The 17,721-nt window shown below is 43.3% G+C and overlaps 2 protein-coding genes across 3 annotated transcripts in view; both read right to left on the bottom strand.

The window, feature by feature from the left end:
- Positions 1-13,876, bottom strand: part of mipol1 (mirror-image polydactyly 1) — a 48,966-nt gene extending 35,090 nt beyond the window's left edge. The window contains exons 1-2 of one of the 2 annotated variants that reach the window (XM_070979999.1): positions 13,814-13,876; positions 7,799-7,890 (exon numbers count right to left, since the gene is read on the bottom strand). In XM_070979999.1, coding sequence (XP_070836100.1) covers positions 7,799-7,808 — 10 coding nt within the window. In that variant the 5' untranslated portion in view covers positions 7,809-7,890; positions 13,814-13,876. Of the gene's footprint in view, positions 1-7,798; positions 7,891-13,681 lie in introns of both variants that reach the window. The other variant, XM_070979998.1, reaches the window with a different exon arrangement.
- Positions 9,673-11,147, bottom strand: c14h5orf63 (chromosome 14 C5orf63 homolog). Its single transcript, XM_070980000.1, has 3 exons — positions 10,897-11,147; positions 10,145-10,201; positions 9,673-9,893 (listed from the first exon to the last, which is right to left on the bottom strand). The coding sequence occupies exons 1-3, from the start codon at positions 11,008-11,010 to the stop codon at positions 9,723-9,725; spliced, it is 342 nt and encodes a 113-aa protein (XP_070836101.1). The 5' UTR covers positions 11,011-11,147; the 3' UTR covers positions 9,673-9,722.
- Positions 13,877-17,721: the final 3,845 nt, after the last annotated feature.

The raw sequence follows: 17,721 nt of genomic DNA on the forward strand, positions 1-17,721 counted from the left end.
GACACGAGAGGACGGCTCATGTTTCAGCTTGAAAAACAACGATGAACCTTTCAAATCTCATGTAAAACTTGTCAGATGTCAGATTGATGAAGGGACTATTGTTTGAACTCTTGACAGCAGAGCTCAATGACAAATCTCCATCAAGCTCATTTACATACAGACACCCTGACAGCTCCATATATGGTCAACACAGGAAACATGACAGAGTCCTGTTGGACAGCTGCTGGAGAAATGGTGCGAGAGACAAAGTGACGCAAAGACGAAGAGTTGGGCTATCAATGTGACAGACGTCCAAAGTCCGGATGGTTGGAGACGCTGGATAACCTCAGAAATCACAACAGAAGAAACTAGATTATGACGGAGGGTCTGAGCAGGTCTGACACAGGACAGGAAGTCCAGCAGCTCCTTCAAACCATTCAGCTGGATCCTGGAACCACAGAAGCTACAAGAGCCCACAGGAAGCGCAAAAACAAACCAAGCAGCTCAAACCACCCAAAGCAGCATCTGTCCTCAGCGACGCGTCCCAGACGAGACGCGTTCTGGACATGAAACCTGCAGAGCTCCTGAAGACTCACTGAGTGTCACCTAAACTGCATCCTGGTTCTGGTTCATTATCCTTGTTCTGAGTGGGTCCAGAGAATAATCAGCACTGTTCCTGTTCGTTTATTTTCACGTATTGGATCCACATTTTCATGCAGGCTGACGATGTGTAAGTCTGTGCTTTCACTCTCACATCTACTTCCTGTCTGTCCCTCTTTAACAGAGTGCTGTTGTGTCACTGAGTGTCTCACTGATTGTCTGTGAGGGGTCACAGCTGGAAACCAGAAGCACTAAAGCCAGATGCTAACGAGCGGTTCACAGCGGAGGTTAGTGCGCCTGGCGAGCAGTTTACCTGCCGTCACACCTGCCGCATCTCTAGTCTCAGACACCAGAAGAAACTGACAAATCTGATTCTGTGTAGAAACCAGTGAACGCATCGTTCAAACTGTGCTGAGGTTTGGTCGGTGAAACCCAGACAGTCTGGTCCAGGTCCTGGTCCTGGTCCTGGTCCTGGTTCTGGTCTCGGTTCTGCTGGACTACACTGACTGAAGAATTGCTTTTTCGTGTCCTCACTTTGAAACTTTTCTCATTTCCTGTCGTCCTCTGCCCCCCCACACCCCCCCGGCCGATCGTCTTGTGGACTCAGAGCTAATTGAGCGTGGCGGCTCTTCTTATTATTCATGTACAATTACAGATGTGATAATGTGCTTAAATCCTTCTAAATGACCGTTCATGCCTCACGCTCGCTTTGAAGTCTCGTCAAAGATGGAAAAATCTGCGGAAAAAAGGGAAAATACAAAGGCCAATCAGAGGCCCCATCCACATGAACCAATGAGGGGAAGGGGGGGGGCTTGCCCCCCCTCCTCGCCCGTTCTTCTTCATGTAATATAAACTAAAGTCCATTAATTTTTTAAGCTGTATTTAATACATTTTGTGCAGAAAGTTTGGTGCAGTGAGTGTGGGGTGTTCCAGCTGACTGCATGAATATTAATGACGGTGTTACGATGATTAAAGAGGCTTCAGCTCAAATCCAACACAATCCGCCTGTGATCCGCCCGCCGCCGCCGCCACGCCAGCGCACATGAATTTAGATACCGACATTAAGCCCGGGAGACGCACGCACGCACGCACGCACGCACGCACGCACGCACGCACGCACGCACGCACACTCCATCAATCTGACTCCATAAAACAGGTTTCTTCCAGTTAAAGTTTGGTTTTGCTCGAGATGAAACAATTAGCTGATTAATCGACTACTTCAACAGAAGATTACAGATACAGAGAGTACACAGAGTACATACTGCTACACAGAGTACACACAGAGTACATACTGCTACACAGAGTACACACAGAGTACATACTGCTACACAGAGTACACACAGAGTACACACAGAGTACATACTGCTACACAGAGTACACACAGAGTACACACAGAGTACATACTGCTACACAGAGTACACACAGAGTACATACTGCTACACAGAGTACACACAGAGTACACACTGTGACACAGAGTACACACAGAGTACACACAGAGTACATACTGTGACACAGAGTACACACAGAGTACACACAGAGTACATACTGCTACACAGAGTACACAGAGTACAGAGTATACACTGCTACATAGAGTACACAGAGTACAGAGTACACACTGCTACATAGAGTACACAGAGTACAGAGTACACACTGCTACATAGAGTACACAGAGTACAGAGTACACACTGCTACATAGAGTACACAGAGTACAGAGTACACACTGCTACATAGAGTACACAGAGTACAGAGTACACACTGCTACATAGAGTACACAGAGTACACACACATGTTTCGGTGGATTGCATGATTAAGGGCGTGGCAGCTTTGAGTGACAGCTATCCTCTAGGTTTCAGCCAACCAGGCTTCATTGGGCTCGCCTGAGCTCCGCCCACGAGTCAGTGAGCCTCAAAGAAACTGACGGAGACGACAGCCATGTTTGGTCCGGTCTGAGGGACACATTCACAAAGAGACACACACACACACACACACACACACACACACACACACACACACACACACACACACACACACACACACACACACACACACACACACACACATTCCTACACAGAGACATGAATAGCAGCTACTTCAGTCTGTTCAAACAAGTTTGCAGCCCACCCTCATCTAACAATGCAGTGTGTGTGTGTGTGTGTGTGTGTGTGAGTGTGTGTGAGTGTGTGTGAGTGTGAGTGTGAGTGTGTGTGTGTGTGTGTGTGAGTGTGTGTGTGTGTGTGTGTGTGAGTGTGAGTGTGTGTGTGTGAGTGTGTGTGTGTGTGTGTGTGTGTGTGTGTGTGTGTGTGTGTGTGTGTGTGTGTGTGGACCACCCACTCAGCAGATTAAACACAGTTCACACGACCGTCTCCTCATTCACTATCAGCTTTTGTCCTCTTCTGTCATTATATTAATCTACTGACCAGCATGTGTGTGCGTGTGTGTGTGTGTAAGTGAGGTTGTGTGTGTGTGTGCATCTGTGCGTGTGTGTGTGTGTGCATGTGAGATCAGTTATTGTCTGTGTATCAATAACGAGATATGAACACATGAAAGCCACACGAGAGAATCCTGACAGCTGAACTGGTGTTTATGAACGCAGAGCATGTGGCCTTGCTCAGAGTGCGGTACGGTGGCCCTGACAGCTCAATGCATGGCAACTTTACAAGACGCACACAAACACACAAAACAATCAAATGCAGACGATATCTTCATCAGCCTGACAGCACGCGCTCAGCACGACAGCCCAACCAGCTGCACACGGCGTGCGGCCACAGCGTGTGACTCCTGAAGTCACTAAGGTCGGTCCAAGCATCATCATCCTCCTCCTCCTCCTCCTCCTCCTCCTCCTCCTCCTCCTCCTCCTCCTCATCCTCCTCATCCTCCTCATCCTCATCCTCATCATCAGCATGATTGTTCATGTTCTGGATTGCTGACTGTTCACCGTGAATGTGAGCTGAACGTGACACTGAACGTCTTGCAGAAGCTCCTGAAAAGATGGCGTTTAAGACTGATATGAACGAGGCGTTGCCGCCTCCACTCATCTACTGCAGCAGAGAAAAGGGAAACACAGGACTGAGCACTGCCACCACAGAAGAAGAGAGACAGAAATAAATAAAGGCCACATATGGGAGGTGATCTGAGTCTGGTTGAACAACTGAACACTGTTTCATATGGTGTGTTTGATCTGGGTGAGAGACACCAACAGATGATGGATTACCACTGAGGGAGAGAGAGACAGTTTCTAACAAACACAAACACAAAGCTCAACTGAAAACTCGACTCGAAGGGCGTCAGGAGCTCGGCCCTGGAACCGGAAGGTGACTGGTTCAAGTCCAGCATGGGCCACAGCACGCAGTGTGGACTGGAGGCCGGAGAGGTGCCACGTCACCTCTGACTGCTGAGGTGATGAACTGCAGCAGGACAACCCCCAACCTGCATCAACTCTGGCAACAACCAAAAGTGACATCATCACGTTCCACACGGTGTTGGCCAATCAGATTTAACTAAACTCATATTCCAGGTAAGTGACTTTTAATATGAACAGTGTAACTCTGCTTTTCACCTATATCGTGGAGACAGACAATAAAGTGATTGTTGCCATAGTAACTAATAATCATAGCTGTCAATGATCTCCAGCAGGTTTCATCCTCTGTGTTAACATCAAAGCTCTCAGACGTTCCACTGCAAACACGGCCGATGAAGCAGAAAGTCAAACTCCAAATATATCAACGTCCTCCAGACCGATTTACACAGGAGATTACAGAGGAGGCACTCCGCCATGTTGAAGGATGTGATCATCATCATCAGCTTACTGTCAGAGGACAGAGACGTTCCACACCGTTTAACTGAAGGAACCAAACATCGTTTAACTGAAGGAACCAAACATTCGCATCGTTTAACTGAAGGAACCAAACATTCACACCGTTTAACTGAAGGAACCAAACATAGTTTAACTGAAGGAACCAAACATTCACATTGTTTAACTGAAGGAACCAAAAATTCGCATCGTTTAACTGAAGGAACCAAAAATTTGCATCGTTTAACTGAAGGAACCAAACATTCACATCGTTTAACTGAAGGAACCAAACATTCACATCGTTTAACTGAAGGAACCAAACAGTCACATCGTTTAACTGAAGGAACCAAACATTCACATCGTTTAACTGAAGGAACCAAACATCGTTTAACTGAAGGAACCAAACATTCGCATCGTTTAACTGAAGGAACCAAACATTCACATCGTTTAACTGAAGGAACCAAACATTCACATCGTTTAACTGAAGGAACCAAACATTCACATCATTTAACTGAAGGAACCAAACATTCGCATCGTTTAACTGAAGGAACCAAACATTCGCATCGTTTAACTGAAGGAACCAAACATTCGCATCGTTTAACTGAAGGAACCAAACATTCACATCGTTTAACTGAAGGAACCAAACATTCACATCGTTTAACTGAAGGAACCAAACATCGTTTAACTGAAGGAACCAAACATTCACATCGTTTAACTGAAGGAACCAAACAGTCACATCGTTTAACTGAAGGAACCAAACATTCACATCGTTTAACTGAAGGAACCAAACATCGTTTAACTGAAGGAACCAAACATTCACATCGTTTAGCTGAAGGAACCAAACATTCACATCATTTAACTGAAGGAACCAAACATTCACATCGTTTAACTGAAGGAACCAAACATTCACATCGTTTAACTGAAGGAACCAAACATCGTTTAACTGAAGGAACCAAACATTCACATCGTTTAACTGAAGGAACCAAACATCGTTTAACTGAAGGAACCAAACATTCACATCGTTTAGCTGAAGGAACCAAACATTCACATCGTTTAACTGAAGGAACCAAACATTCACATCGTTTAACTGAAGGAACCAAACATCGTTTAACTGAAGGAACCAAACATCGTTTAACTGAAGGAACCAAACATTCACATCGTTTAACTGAAGGAACCAAACATCATTTAACTGAAGGAACCAAACATCGTTTAACTGAAGGAACCAAACATTCACATCGTTTAACTGAAGGAACCAAACAGTCACATCGTTTAACTGAAGGAACCAAACATTCACATCGTTTAACTGAAGGAACCAAACATCGTTTAACTGAAGGAACCAAACAGTCACATCGTTTAACTGAAGGAACCAAACATTCACATCGTTTAACTGAAGGAACCAAACATCGTTTAACTGAAGGAACCAAACATTCACATCATTTAACTGAAGGAACCAAACATTCACATCGTTTAACTGAAGGAACCAAACAGTCACATCGTTTAACTGAAGGAACCAAACATTCACATCGTTTAACTGAAGGAACCAAACATCGTTTAACTGAAGGAACCAAACATCGTTTAACTGAAGGAACCAAACATTCACATCGTTTAACTGAAGGAACCAAACATCGTTTAACTGAAGGAACCAAACATCGTTTAACTGAAGGAACCAAACATTCACATCGTTTAACTGAAGGAACCAAACATCGTTTAACTGAAGGAACCAAACAGTCACATCGTTTAGCTGAAGGAACCAAACATCGTTTAACTGAAGGAACCAAACAGTCACATCGTTTAACTGAAGGAACCAAACATTCACATCGTTTAACTGAAGGAACCAAACATCGTTTAACTGAAGGAACCAAACAGTCACATCGTTTAACTGAAGGAACCAAACATTCACATCGTTTAACTGAAGGAACCAAACATCGTTTAACTGAAGGAACCAAACATCGTTTAACTGAAGGAACCAAACATTCACATCGTTTAACTGAAGGAACCAAACATCGTTTAACTGAAGGAACCAAACATTCACATCGTTTAACTGAAGGAACCAAACATCATTTAACTGAAGGAACCAAACATCGTTTAACTGAAGGAACCAAACATCATTTAACTGAAGGAACCAAACATTCACATCATTTAACTGAAGGAACCAAACATTCACACCATCTAACTGAGGAAACTGTCAGCCTCATATGAACTAACTGACTTTTTATACTGAAAATGGAAAAACATATATTCATCTGTATTCAGACCAATGAATACTTTGAGCTTGGTCTAAAAATACTAGAACACAAATACACATTCAGTAGTAGTAGTAGTGGTGGTAATACTATTTATTTATTTATATATTTAATTTCTATTTGTATAGAGACAAGTCTGTAGCATGAACCGATGCACAGAATTTATAGCCTAAGTTCATCTGCATATCTTATCCTCAGATGTTTTTACAATACATGAAACTCAACAGCAAATCTGCAACAGATAGTACAAACCACTCACTAACAATGAATACATACACTAAAATGCAACAAGAGAGTAAACCCAGAACAAAACAAGACACACTGGACTACTCACTGGTCCCTCTTCAAAAACTGCTCCAGCTCCAGTTTAACACATAGTAGTGGTAGTAGTATTCGTAGCAGTGGTGAAGTAGCAGTAACTGTGTGTGGGGTGTGACCTTTGACCTGCTCTCTGTATTTTGCTGCTGGTGAGTTCAGTGCTGATGTTCAACTGTAATGACCACAGCTCCACCTAATGGACAAATGGACTCATTACAGCTCCTCAGACATTGCTTATTGAACTGATGGTCAGATGGAGGAAAACTGCTTGATACATTACAGCAATGATGTTATGAACTATGAACTACAGATCAAAATGTGTTTCCCAAACAAAGATAAGATCGTATGTTCTAACCCTGAAACACAAACCAGGGATCATATTAGACTCTAATCCTGTTCATCTTTCATTTCATTTCATTCAGTTCAACGGCCTTCAAACTGTTTGAAGACAGTTGGCAGGTCCCTGTGGTCAACATGGTTTTCTTAAATAAAGTTCACACAGTCAGAGACACAAGGTGTTATGGACGTGTGTCATTGACTTTTGTTCACAGTAGCATTAAATATCAGGAATATTGGCTCATTTTTGTGTGACTACTGCTGAGAAAGAGTAAAATAAGAAACTGGGAGACTGACGGATGAAGTTAATTCATATAATACAATGATGCATCTCATGTTTGCCTTTCACTGCAGAGAACATACTCTGTGTTTTCTGTCTCAGAACAGCTGTATGTTTCACCTCAGTATCCAATAAAACCAGTTTACCTGCATATCACTGCTCCTGCGTAGTGATATTTTACCTTGTATATGTGAAATAGTACTCAGATTTTACCTGTGTACATGTTTCATGGTAGTAGTGGTAGTATTTTACCTGTGTACATGTCCACCAGACTGTCCCTGAGCTCCTTGCTGGGCGTCCATGTCAGTAGACTGGTCTCAACTGGACTCCCTGAATTGGTTTCTCTGAAAACATCACAACACAGCTTCAGATCAGACACAAACATTAATCAATTCATTCATTCATTCATTCATTCATTCATTCATTCATGCATGCATTCATTCATTCATTCATTCACTGGACTCGGTGGTGGAAACTAAATAAATGTTTCAGCTCTCATCCAAGGGTTTGCTTCGGCCCAGACTTACAGGTATTTACGGACCCCACAGGAGCAAAATACCTGGATTCCCCAAGAGTCAGACCTGAAGAAGCCCATTGGATGACAGGCAGAACGTTTTTAATTTCTACAACCAAGTCCAGGTGTGCTTGATCCAGCCCACCTTGGATATCAGGTGAGAAATACAAACAACTGTAGGTAACACACACACACACACACACACACACACACACACACACACACACACACACACACACACACACACACACACACACACACACACACACACACACACACACACACACACACACACACACACACAGCATGTGTCACAGTTCACCAGAATCAGTTAAACTGAGCTCTGTACATGTGGTCATATGATCACCTGCATGTCCCTTGGTTCCTGAAGTTTATTGGTTGTTTATTCTGACACGTTACCCGGCGTTTACTCTTCACTGGTTTTATCTGGTTTTAAAGACTCAGTAACCAGTGACACCCGATAACATCTCTCTGACTGGTTTAGCTCTCATAGCTCTGACCTCTCTGACTGGTTTAGCTCTCATAGCTCTGACCTCTCTGACTGGTTTAGCTCTCATAGCTCTGACCTCTCTGACTGGTTTAGTTGTAGAGATTAACCACAGATGAACTCATAGCTCTGACCTCTCTGACTGGTTTAGTTGTAGAGATTAACCACAGATGAACTCATAGCTCTGACCTCTCTGACTGGTTGTTCAATTGTTGCTGCAGGTTGCTGATCTTCTTCTTTGCTCTCCGCAGAGCAAACTGAACATCTTCAGCTCTGCTGCTGAAGCTGCTGGACGCCATTAACACACCTTTACCGCATAGAAAATTCACCTGACCTGTCTCCATGACAACCGGCACACTCTACACCACCTCACAGCACTTCCAGGTCATAAAGATGAAGGGTTGTGATTGGCTGACAACCAGAGACTAGCTGGTTAAATATTAATGAGCTCACAGCATCAGATGAATCAGGTGACTCAGGTTTGGATACAGGGTTGGCTCAAGCTCAGGACTCTCACCCAGGAGACCCGTGTGGTGTTACTATTGTTCCCAGCAAGCTTAATTTTGAAAGTCTAACAGGACACTGCATATTTACTATACCTCACCAACTTTATTCTAACTTACTAACCTGACCACAGAGCTCTGCACTGACAAAACTGGCGCTGTAGCCAGTGCCTCAAAAAGTGCTGACCAGGCGTCCAAAGGTGACGACTTGGTGGTGAGAATGAGTTGTGAAGTTTGCTGGAACAGAAAAGTCCACATGCTGGAATCTTTGCTGTAACTGTACAGTGACCGGAGGAAGGTCTTTCAAGAACAGCTGATGCACATGACCAAATTCCTCACTGTTCAATTTAGCCATTAACGAGCTGGAAGGAGAGTGACGGCCGACAACTCACAAGGTGTTTCTCCACTTTCTCAAATTCAAGAGACAGTTTGGAAGTCCAAACACAGTCTGCATCTGTGCTGGTGCATCCAGCCTGTTAGAGGAAAAGAGTCCATCCACAATCATCATCACACTGAGGGGCTGTTCTGATTGGTTCCTTGGAATCTCCATTTCATTGTCTATACTGAACTCAGAAGAAGACGCAGTAAGGACACATTTATTGACTTTTGTTTATTATTGAGCATTTTAAATAAATCAGATAATATTGGTCGTCATGTTTTCTGTGTCTCAGCCTCTTGCAGTAGTTTGTCCAGCAAAAGGACGTCCACTCGATGTTTCATCACAAACTGTCCATTCAGGTGGAAGACAGGTATGTCCCACCTGTACCTGTCCAGCCACACGCTGTTCTCTGGAAGACTGATGTCCACCTGCTGCAAGACAAACTACAGAGACAAAGAAAGGTCAACAGAAGGTCTCTCTGGTCAGTGAAGAAGACAACTTCCTGTCTCTATGTTTGAATATGTTAATCATTTCAATGCTTTGTTTTCTTAACCTTCTGCTCCGTAATTTGGAAATAAACACACACGTGAAGGATCCTCACAAAAAGGACTAAACACTCTGCTGACCAGCAGGTGGTGCTCAGGTTACGCTGACGTGAAGAAGAGTTCGTCTGTGCTGTAAATGTTTGTCTCACCCGGTGTTTGAACGGTTCCAGCACTTCTTTAGCCTCATCACAAAGAGGACACGGGTCCTGCAGACAGATACAGGTGACGATTTAACGTTATTACACTGATTATATACAGAACTTATATCAGCATTTATGATACATCTGGGACATAAACAGCAGCTTCCATTGCTGCCTTATTAAAAATGTCCATTTAAATGCAATAGAAAAAAATTAAATAAAGAGCAAATCATTCAAAATGGACTGACTGGAGCTCCTGACTCATTTTCACATCATCAAGGTACTGACACTGAGGATACTGGGCAGGGTACTTCCTTCTGACTTCAAAATAAAAGCACCTAACGCAGTCCAAATTATTTTAATTTTAACACTAACAACAGAAGTTAGGAATTGTTACAATTAACAGATTTTAATGACTTCATATTTACTGTAAATAATGTAAATATGCTAATTCACAGATGATGTTGATGACATGAGAGTCTGTAGAGTTACAGTCAGATACGGGGTTTCCTTGTTACCATGGTAAACAGTGTCAGAGTGGGTAAAGTGTTGGTAGACAGTCTGTAGAGTTACAGTCAGATACGGGTTTTCCTTGTTACCATGGTAAACAGTGTCAGAGTGGGTAAAGTGTTGGTAGACAGTCTGTGGAGGTACAGTCAGATACGGGGTTTCCTTGTTACCTTGGTAAACAGTGTCAGAGTGGGTAAAGTGTTGGTAGACAGTCTGTGGAGGTACAGTCAGATACGGGGTTTCCTTGTTACCTTGGTAAACAGTGTCAGAGTGGGTAAAGTGTTGGTAGACAGTCTGTGGACAGTCTGTTGGACGAGCTGCAGACCTGCAGGTCGAGTCAGAGGAAAAGTCTTCAGGAAAAACATTTGATCTGAGAACACAAACACAAACAGAGCGTTACTGACCTCGACTGTCCACACTGAAGCAGATCATCCACAGAGCCGGCCAACCAGTCACAGAGAAGGAGGAGGAGAAGAAATGAAGAAATGAAATACGAGCTGAACTGTGGGTACATCTAAACGCCCTTCATCATCTCCTTGTTTCCTTCAATTGTGACCTTTCCTCAATTCTCAGACACTCCGCTGAGGACGTGAGGTCTGACGCAGGACACTGACGGACGCCTCCTTTTGTACAGAGCGACATGTGCCCTCCGAAGGTAAGGCAGACTGATGACGACGGCTTGGCTGGGTCTCAGCCGGGTCTCGTATTTCTAACGCATCGTGCTTCGAAAACAAATCCAGCACGTCTCAGGAGTTCAAACAAATACATCACACAAAGACGACAAAAACGTGACTTTGGCACAACCTTCCCGCGTAATACACCCAGTTATACACCCAGTTATACACCCAGTTATACACCCAGTAATACACCCAGTTATACACCCAGTTATACACCCAGTAATACACCCAGTTATACACCCAGTTATACACCCAGTAATACACCCAGTTATACACCCAGTAATACACCCAGTTATACACCCAGTAATATACCCAGTAATACACCCTCCACACAGTCATGGTGCAAAGAGTGGGCCACAGTCACGCCATTATATTCTTTGTCTCTGCAGGACTTCGAGTACTTACAGACGTGCTGTATTTGTTTCTGAAGCATTAGTTTTAGAAACACTGTTTGTTAGTGGGTCGCAGGTCATGTCACATTAAAAGTGCATCCAAACACAGAAAACATAGTGACTGGGTCTTTTAAGGAACACGGGAAACTGTCTTAATGTGAAAGGCTGTCTGTCATCGGCTATCACCAGATCTGATTTAAAAAATATCCATTTAAAGGAATCTCATACATAGTTTGCACCAGAATGCATGCGTAAACATACTGAGCCAAAAAAGTCTCTGAGCGCTCAGACCCAGGCCCTCCAACAGTCAGGTGAACAGGTAGAGATTAGCTAGGTGCTAGCTTGAGCTCAAACAGGTGAGCACTCTATCAGATTATGTTTTGTCTCAGTAAACCCCCACAAATATGCCGCAATAATGTCCTATTTTGCCGGCCCATGTTGTTCGCCTGTGTGTCGGGGTTGAAATGCTGCATGTTAGCATTAGTATGAATGCACGCTGATCGTGTTCAGTGTGTTTTAAGATTTCTACCTTCAGACTTGCTTCTTCGAGCACATTGTGTTTATACGACTTGGAATTTCCCCTTATGGGACTAATAAAGGTATATTGAATTGAGTTGAAACTGAATGATTTCAACACGTTCACTGCATAGCCGAGGTCCTTTGCTTTCATACTACTGCTGCTGCTCCACCTGGAGTTAAAGGTGTTTTTTGCATTGTGGTGGTCGTTACAGAGTTATGCACTTTGGTTTTCGGTTTGTGGTACAACCAAAGGCTAACTGAAAAGTTTAGGAAAAATGCTAATTATTGTAGTCCCAAATGATGGAACATATCAAAATGTAAAGGTAGAAACATCCTTGCTACCTTATGGAGACAGATGCTGACAGACGCCTGATGCTGACCTTCACCTGTTCAGGTAAAGCCACAGACAGTCTGACATTCGCCCTGTGCACAGATGTTTTGCAAAATGAACGTTTTCCTCCTTACTGGGCATCTCGTTCAAACGAACTGATTTTTTACACAAACACCTTGTGAAGTGCAGGTGTGAAACAGAGCATACAGGAAATTCTGTCATCACCTTAATTCATGGACGTCCATTGTTGCTCTGTGACCAGAATGTGCTTGAGGCAACAATGGCGGACTATGGGTTAGCTTATGTTTGGTTAGCGCTGTTGGGCCGTCTGCCTGAGAGATGTTACATACCTACAAATAAATTCCTAATTAGCTCCTATCATTGGTGGTTTTAGGTTACGACACCTGACACATGCTCTCACTGCCCTTCTCTGGATAGACAGTTGACTTTACTGCCACCTACTGGCCAGGTGTGTTTGACTGGGTGTTTGGAATTGTTTCCTGTGAGAACAGAAACATTTTGCACAACAAATGCTGTGTGGACACATTTCCTTTAAAGTGAAAACTTTACAGCTGTTTTGGACACTTTAACATGACATGAATGCACACAGTCAGAGAGGTTCAGACATTTTCATCTGAGTATGTTATTCTGGGCGTTGGCACCAAAACAGGACTGCAAGGAAAGTTTCAAAGAAAAACTTCCTCTCATCTCTCCTGAACACCAATGACTGAATGTGAAGTATGTGTTATTGGTGCTGCCCTCTGCTGGACACTTCTAATGGGACAAAAACTGTCCTGCTACAAAAATACAAAATTAGAATTTTAATACTTCATTTCATTACTACACAGCAGCCATTTAAAATAAATACATTTAACATTTAAATGTATTGTTTGCACTTATTTTCTGTATTTGTTATTTGCATTTCAAATCTTTCGTTTCACAATAAAAGCCGCTTCTGTTATGAAATGCGGAAAGCAAAAAGCTCAGACTGAACCCGAGTTACTTCCGTGTTCACTCATTCAGCTCAGTTTTAATCAGTCCGGCGACCTGCTGGCTGATCTGCTACAGATCTGACTTACAGTAACTGTCGTCACCACTTTTAAAGACTCAAACTCACCGAGCCCCACTGAGCGGTCCCGTTTTGTCCGGAGGAAACTCCGCTGATATCTTCTCGTCCCGGTGTTTTGATTCAAGTTTCTGTTAAAGTTTGATAAAAGTTTGGAGGCTACGACAAAAGCTTAGACGGTACCTCTATTGCTGCTGCTGCTGCTGTTCTTCTTCTTCTTCTTCTTCTTCTTCTTCTTCTTCTTCTCCTGCTGCTGGTTCTTCTTCTGGTTTTAAAGGCGGTTCTAAACCATCTTGTAGCACATTAACGCCACCTACTGGATTGTATCATAACAAATTTCTCTTTTTTTTCTGTCGCTCTGAAGTAAATTTCCACGATGTCTTTCCTGGCAGATTATTCCTTAATGTATTACTGTGTTTTCCAACATTTAGTGCTGATATTAGTTCTTTTCTTTCTTCATCATACCTGTTGACATCTCAGCAGTTTTCAGTTTTTTACAGCGTGTGCGTAGTCCTGCAGGGTGTTTACCTGTTGTACAGAGTGTTTGATACCTGTACTGCCGGACAGGTATTGACCATCTCTTCCTTTGGGCTTTTGCTCTGTATTCCACCAACACCAACATGTTTTTGACGACTGGAAAGATGTCTTCCTCTGCCATTAGGTCCAAGTGTGCCTGCCACATTGTGCACATAGTCCTTTCTATAGTTTTAACACCTGTGTTACTTAACTGTATTTATATGTAAATTAACTGTAGTTTTAGTGATTGCTTAGCTAATATGTCTGCCTTCTCATTACTTTCTCTTTCCAGTCATGTTCACTGGGAGGCCACTGAGTCCAGGTGCCCCACTCCTTGACACCCTGGCTTCCAAAACATTTAGAGGACAAATTTCATTCAGGTTTACATGCACATCACAGCACCAAAACTGCCTCCATTAAAGGTGCAATGTTTTACTTACAGGTACAGGGACAGCTGATAATTGCAGCTCTGCAGCACTGAACAGCTGAGCTTCTGCGGTGTTGGCCAGCTGGACCTGCCAATGGTATTGAAGCCCTGATGACCATGTGGTCTTCTGTGGCCTCCAGAGGACCATGTGAAATTGGTCAGGTGACTGTTGGCTGTCAGGGTGGCTCCTCAAATAGTTCTTGAAGGCACGGAGGATTCGCTCATGTCAGGATCAGAACAGGCTGGTTGCAGGCTCACAAACCTGAGTCAAGGCACCTGGAGATCAGTGTGGTTGCTGGAAGGTAGAGTGAAAGCTGGAGGCCAGAGTCCACCAGACTGTTTTTGAGTTGTGTCTCACAGTGTGAATGACACCAGCCTCTCCGGGGGCAGGGGGGTCTGTGGAAATGGACATAAGAAAGTAGCTTATAAACAAGAAAAGCTCAGCTAATGGGGACGGTCACTCACTCTTTGCAGCCACAACACAAGAAGCGATGAAAAGGGAGCTGTGATTAATGTTACCATCAAGCTAGCGACCACAGCAGAAACAAGTGCAGCCACCACCACGCCATCTCTCCTACCATCCTACCTGCCTCCTTCTTCATCATGCCACCTACAGAAGTTTTCAGACCACTCAGCGGTGGTGGGGTGTATAAAGGATGGATGAGACGAGGAATACAGAGCAGCGGTGGACGATTTTGTGTCTGCTGGAATTGGAACTGTGGATTGGTCTGGTAGAGATCACCTGCTGCTCAGGCCAAGGAGATGGATGAGCACCCAACCACAGTGCATTCTGGGGAGAATGTCCCAGTGGTTGAGGATTACAAATACCTCTGAGTGCACCTCGACAACAGACTGAACTGGAAAACTAACATCAACGTTGTGTATAAGAAGGGGATGAGGGATGACCTCCTGAGGAGGCTCAGATCGACGTATGCAGCAAGATGTTGGAGATCTTCTAGCAGTCTGTTATCAGATCACTCTTCTTTGCTGCAGTGTGCTGGACAGCAGCATCGGAGCCGGCGACACCGAGGAGGTGGTGGACAGGAAGACACTGGACAGACCCTGAACATCCTCTTCACCTCCTCGTGGACAGACACCAGAGCTCCTTCTCCAGTAGACTACTCCGGCTCTGCTGTCATAAGGACTGCTTCAGGAAATCATTCGTGCCGCGAGCATCACACTGTACAACAGTTACTGAAACAGTTAATCCATGAACCTCACAGACTCTTGTGTTTTTACATATTACTTTTACATATATATCTGCACTACTGCAATATTGCACATTCAGTCTGCTTGCACAAAATCTTTGCTGTTTCTTGCTGTAAATACTGTTTATGTACTTAGTTATATTGTATTTTTATTAGTGCTGTCAAAAAATCGCATTATTGATGCGTTAACGCAAATCAATTTCAACGGTGTCATTTTTTAATGTTTGTGACCTCGTGAACTTGTAGTTTTTTATAAGCTGTGGCCACTGCTTGTAACGTTAGAAAAACTATAGGATCTGATTGTAAACCGGAAACGAAACAATAGGCATGCCCCACGCACCTGTTTGGTCTCACCTGCTCGCTAGCTGTGAAAGAGTAGGCTAGCGGTTTGCGTGGATGTCAGGCACGAAACACCGAAATGGATGCGCACAAGATTCTGAAAGGAAAGTTTACTCTCAAAAAGTTGCCAGATGGGTCGACTGAGAAGACCAAAGTTATCTGTGTGCACTGTTGGTGTGAACTGAATTATCACTGCAGCACATCCGGTCTGAAACACAAATGCGAATTCTCCGCCGCCTCCTCGTTAAAACCAGGCGACAAATGATGGCTTTGGGCAGAGGATGTGGATGCTGTTATGTTCAAAGGAAACTTAAAGGAAAGTTTCAGCCGTGGTTTAACTGCACTACAGGCTGAGTCCTAGTTTACAATGATGTGACCTTTAACTTTATCTTGTATCAGCCTGTTTTGAGCTGTTTTAGGGGCTTTTTTGTAAACAAGTATTTATTTTTTGTCATCAGTTTATTGACGGTGTTGAATTGTCTGAGATTTGCTTCATTCAAATGTGAACGACTGCTCAAAGTGAGAATGTTAGTGTGAAATAAAACACTACACATTTTCAATAAAAAACATTTGCACAAAGCAGCCGATCCACTTTTCCATGTTGATAACAGTATTAAAATGATCATTCAAGGGACATTTAGAGTAGATAAAAATGAGCGATTAATTTGCGATTAATCGCGAGTTGACTATGACAATCATGAGATTAATTGCGATTAAATTAAATTTTATTATATGATATATAACATGTGTTATATATTATAATACATGTTATATAACTATATTTGGTTTTACTTACGTATATTTTTATTTTTATTCCTGTTTATATTTTTGGCTACATTTCCTAAATAATTGTGTGCACATCCTGGAGGAAGAGGAGGAGGAGGAGGTAGTAATAGTTATACGGATGCATGAAAAGCAGAAAATAGTGGGTGCAGCGTTTGTTTTAGCTTTAGCTTAGTTTGGTTTTAGATGTAAGAGAAGAGGAAGGGGAGGCTGACTGACAGTCCAGGAGAGTTAGTCACAATTCTCACTGCACTTTCTTTGGGAGACAATAATTGGCCAAAGAGGCTAGTAGTTGCATCATGTTCCTCCTCTGCGCTGCTAGGTCTCCAGACAAGACATTATTGTGGACATTTAGCAGGCGGTGCATAGACTGCAGTGCTCTGGGGTTAATGTTGCCTGTGTGGGCCAGCTCATATAGGAGTATCAGGAAATGAACCGGCAGACAAGAATGCTGAAGAAGCTACCTCTTTGCCTGAGGCCAGTCTAAATGTTACCTACAGTCAATCAGAAATAAACAGCATAGTTTATTTCTGAGTCCAAGCTAAAGGAAAACTGGCAGTCCGAGTGGGACAGAGCAAGCACAGCGAGGCTATTATAACATCCAGAGATCTGTGGGCAATGCTAGAGGGACATACAGGACAGCACAGGAGGAGGACATGATATCCAGAATGAGATTGGGTCACACTGGTCTATATAATACATTGGTTTTAATTAAAAAGCATGGAAATGGCTCCTGTAGTGAGAGCGTAGAGCATGTTAGAGTCATGTATTAAATAGAATCAGGCAAGTTTAATACAGCAGCTTCAAGGAGAGGGAGT

The sequence above is a fragment of the Chaetodon trifascialis genome, chromosome 14, assembly GCF_039877785.1.
Source record: "Chaetodon trifascialis isolate fChaTrf1 chromosome 14, fChaTrf1.hap1, whole genome shotgun sequence".
NCBI classification, from domain to species: Eukaryota; Metazoa; Chordata; class Actinopteri; order Chaetodontiformes; family Chaetodontidae; genus Chaetodon; species Chaetodon trifascialis.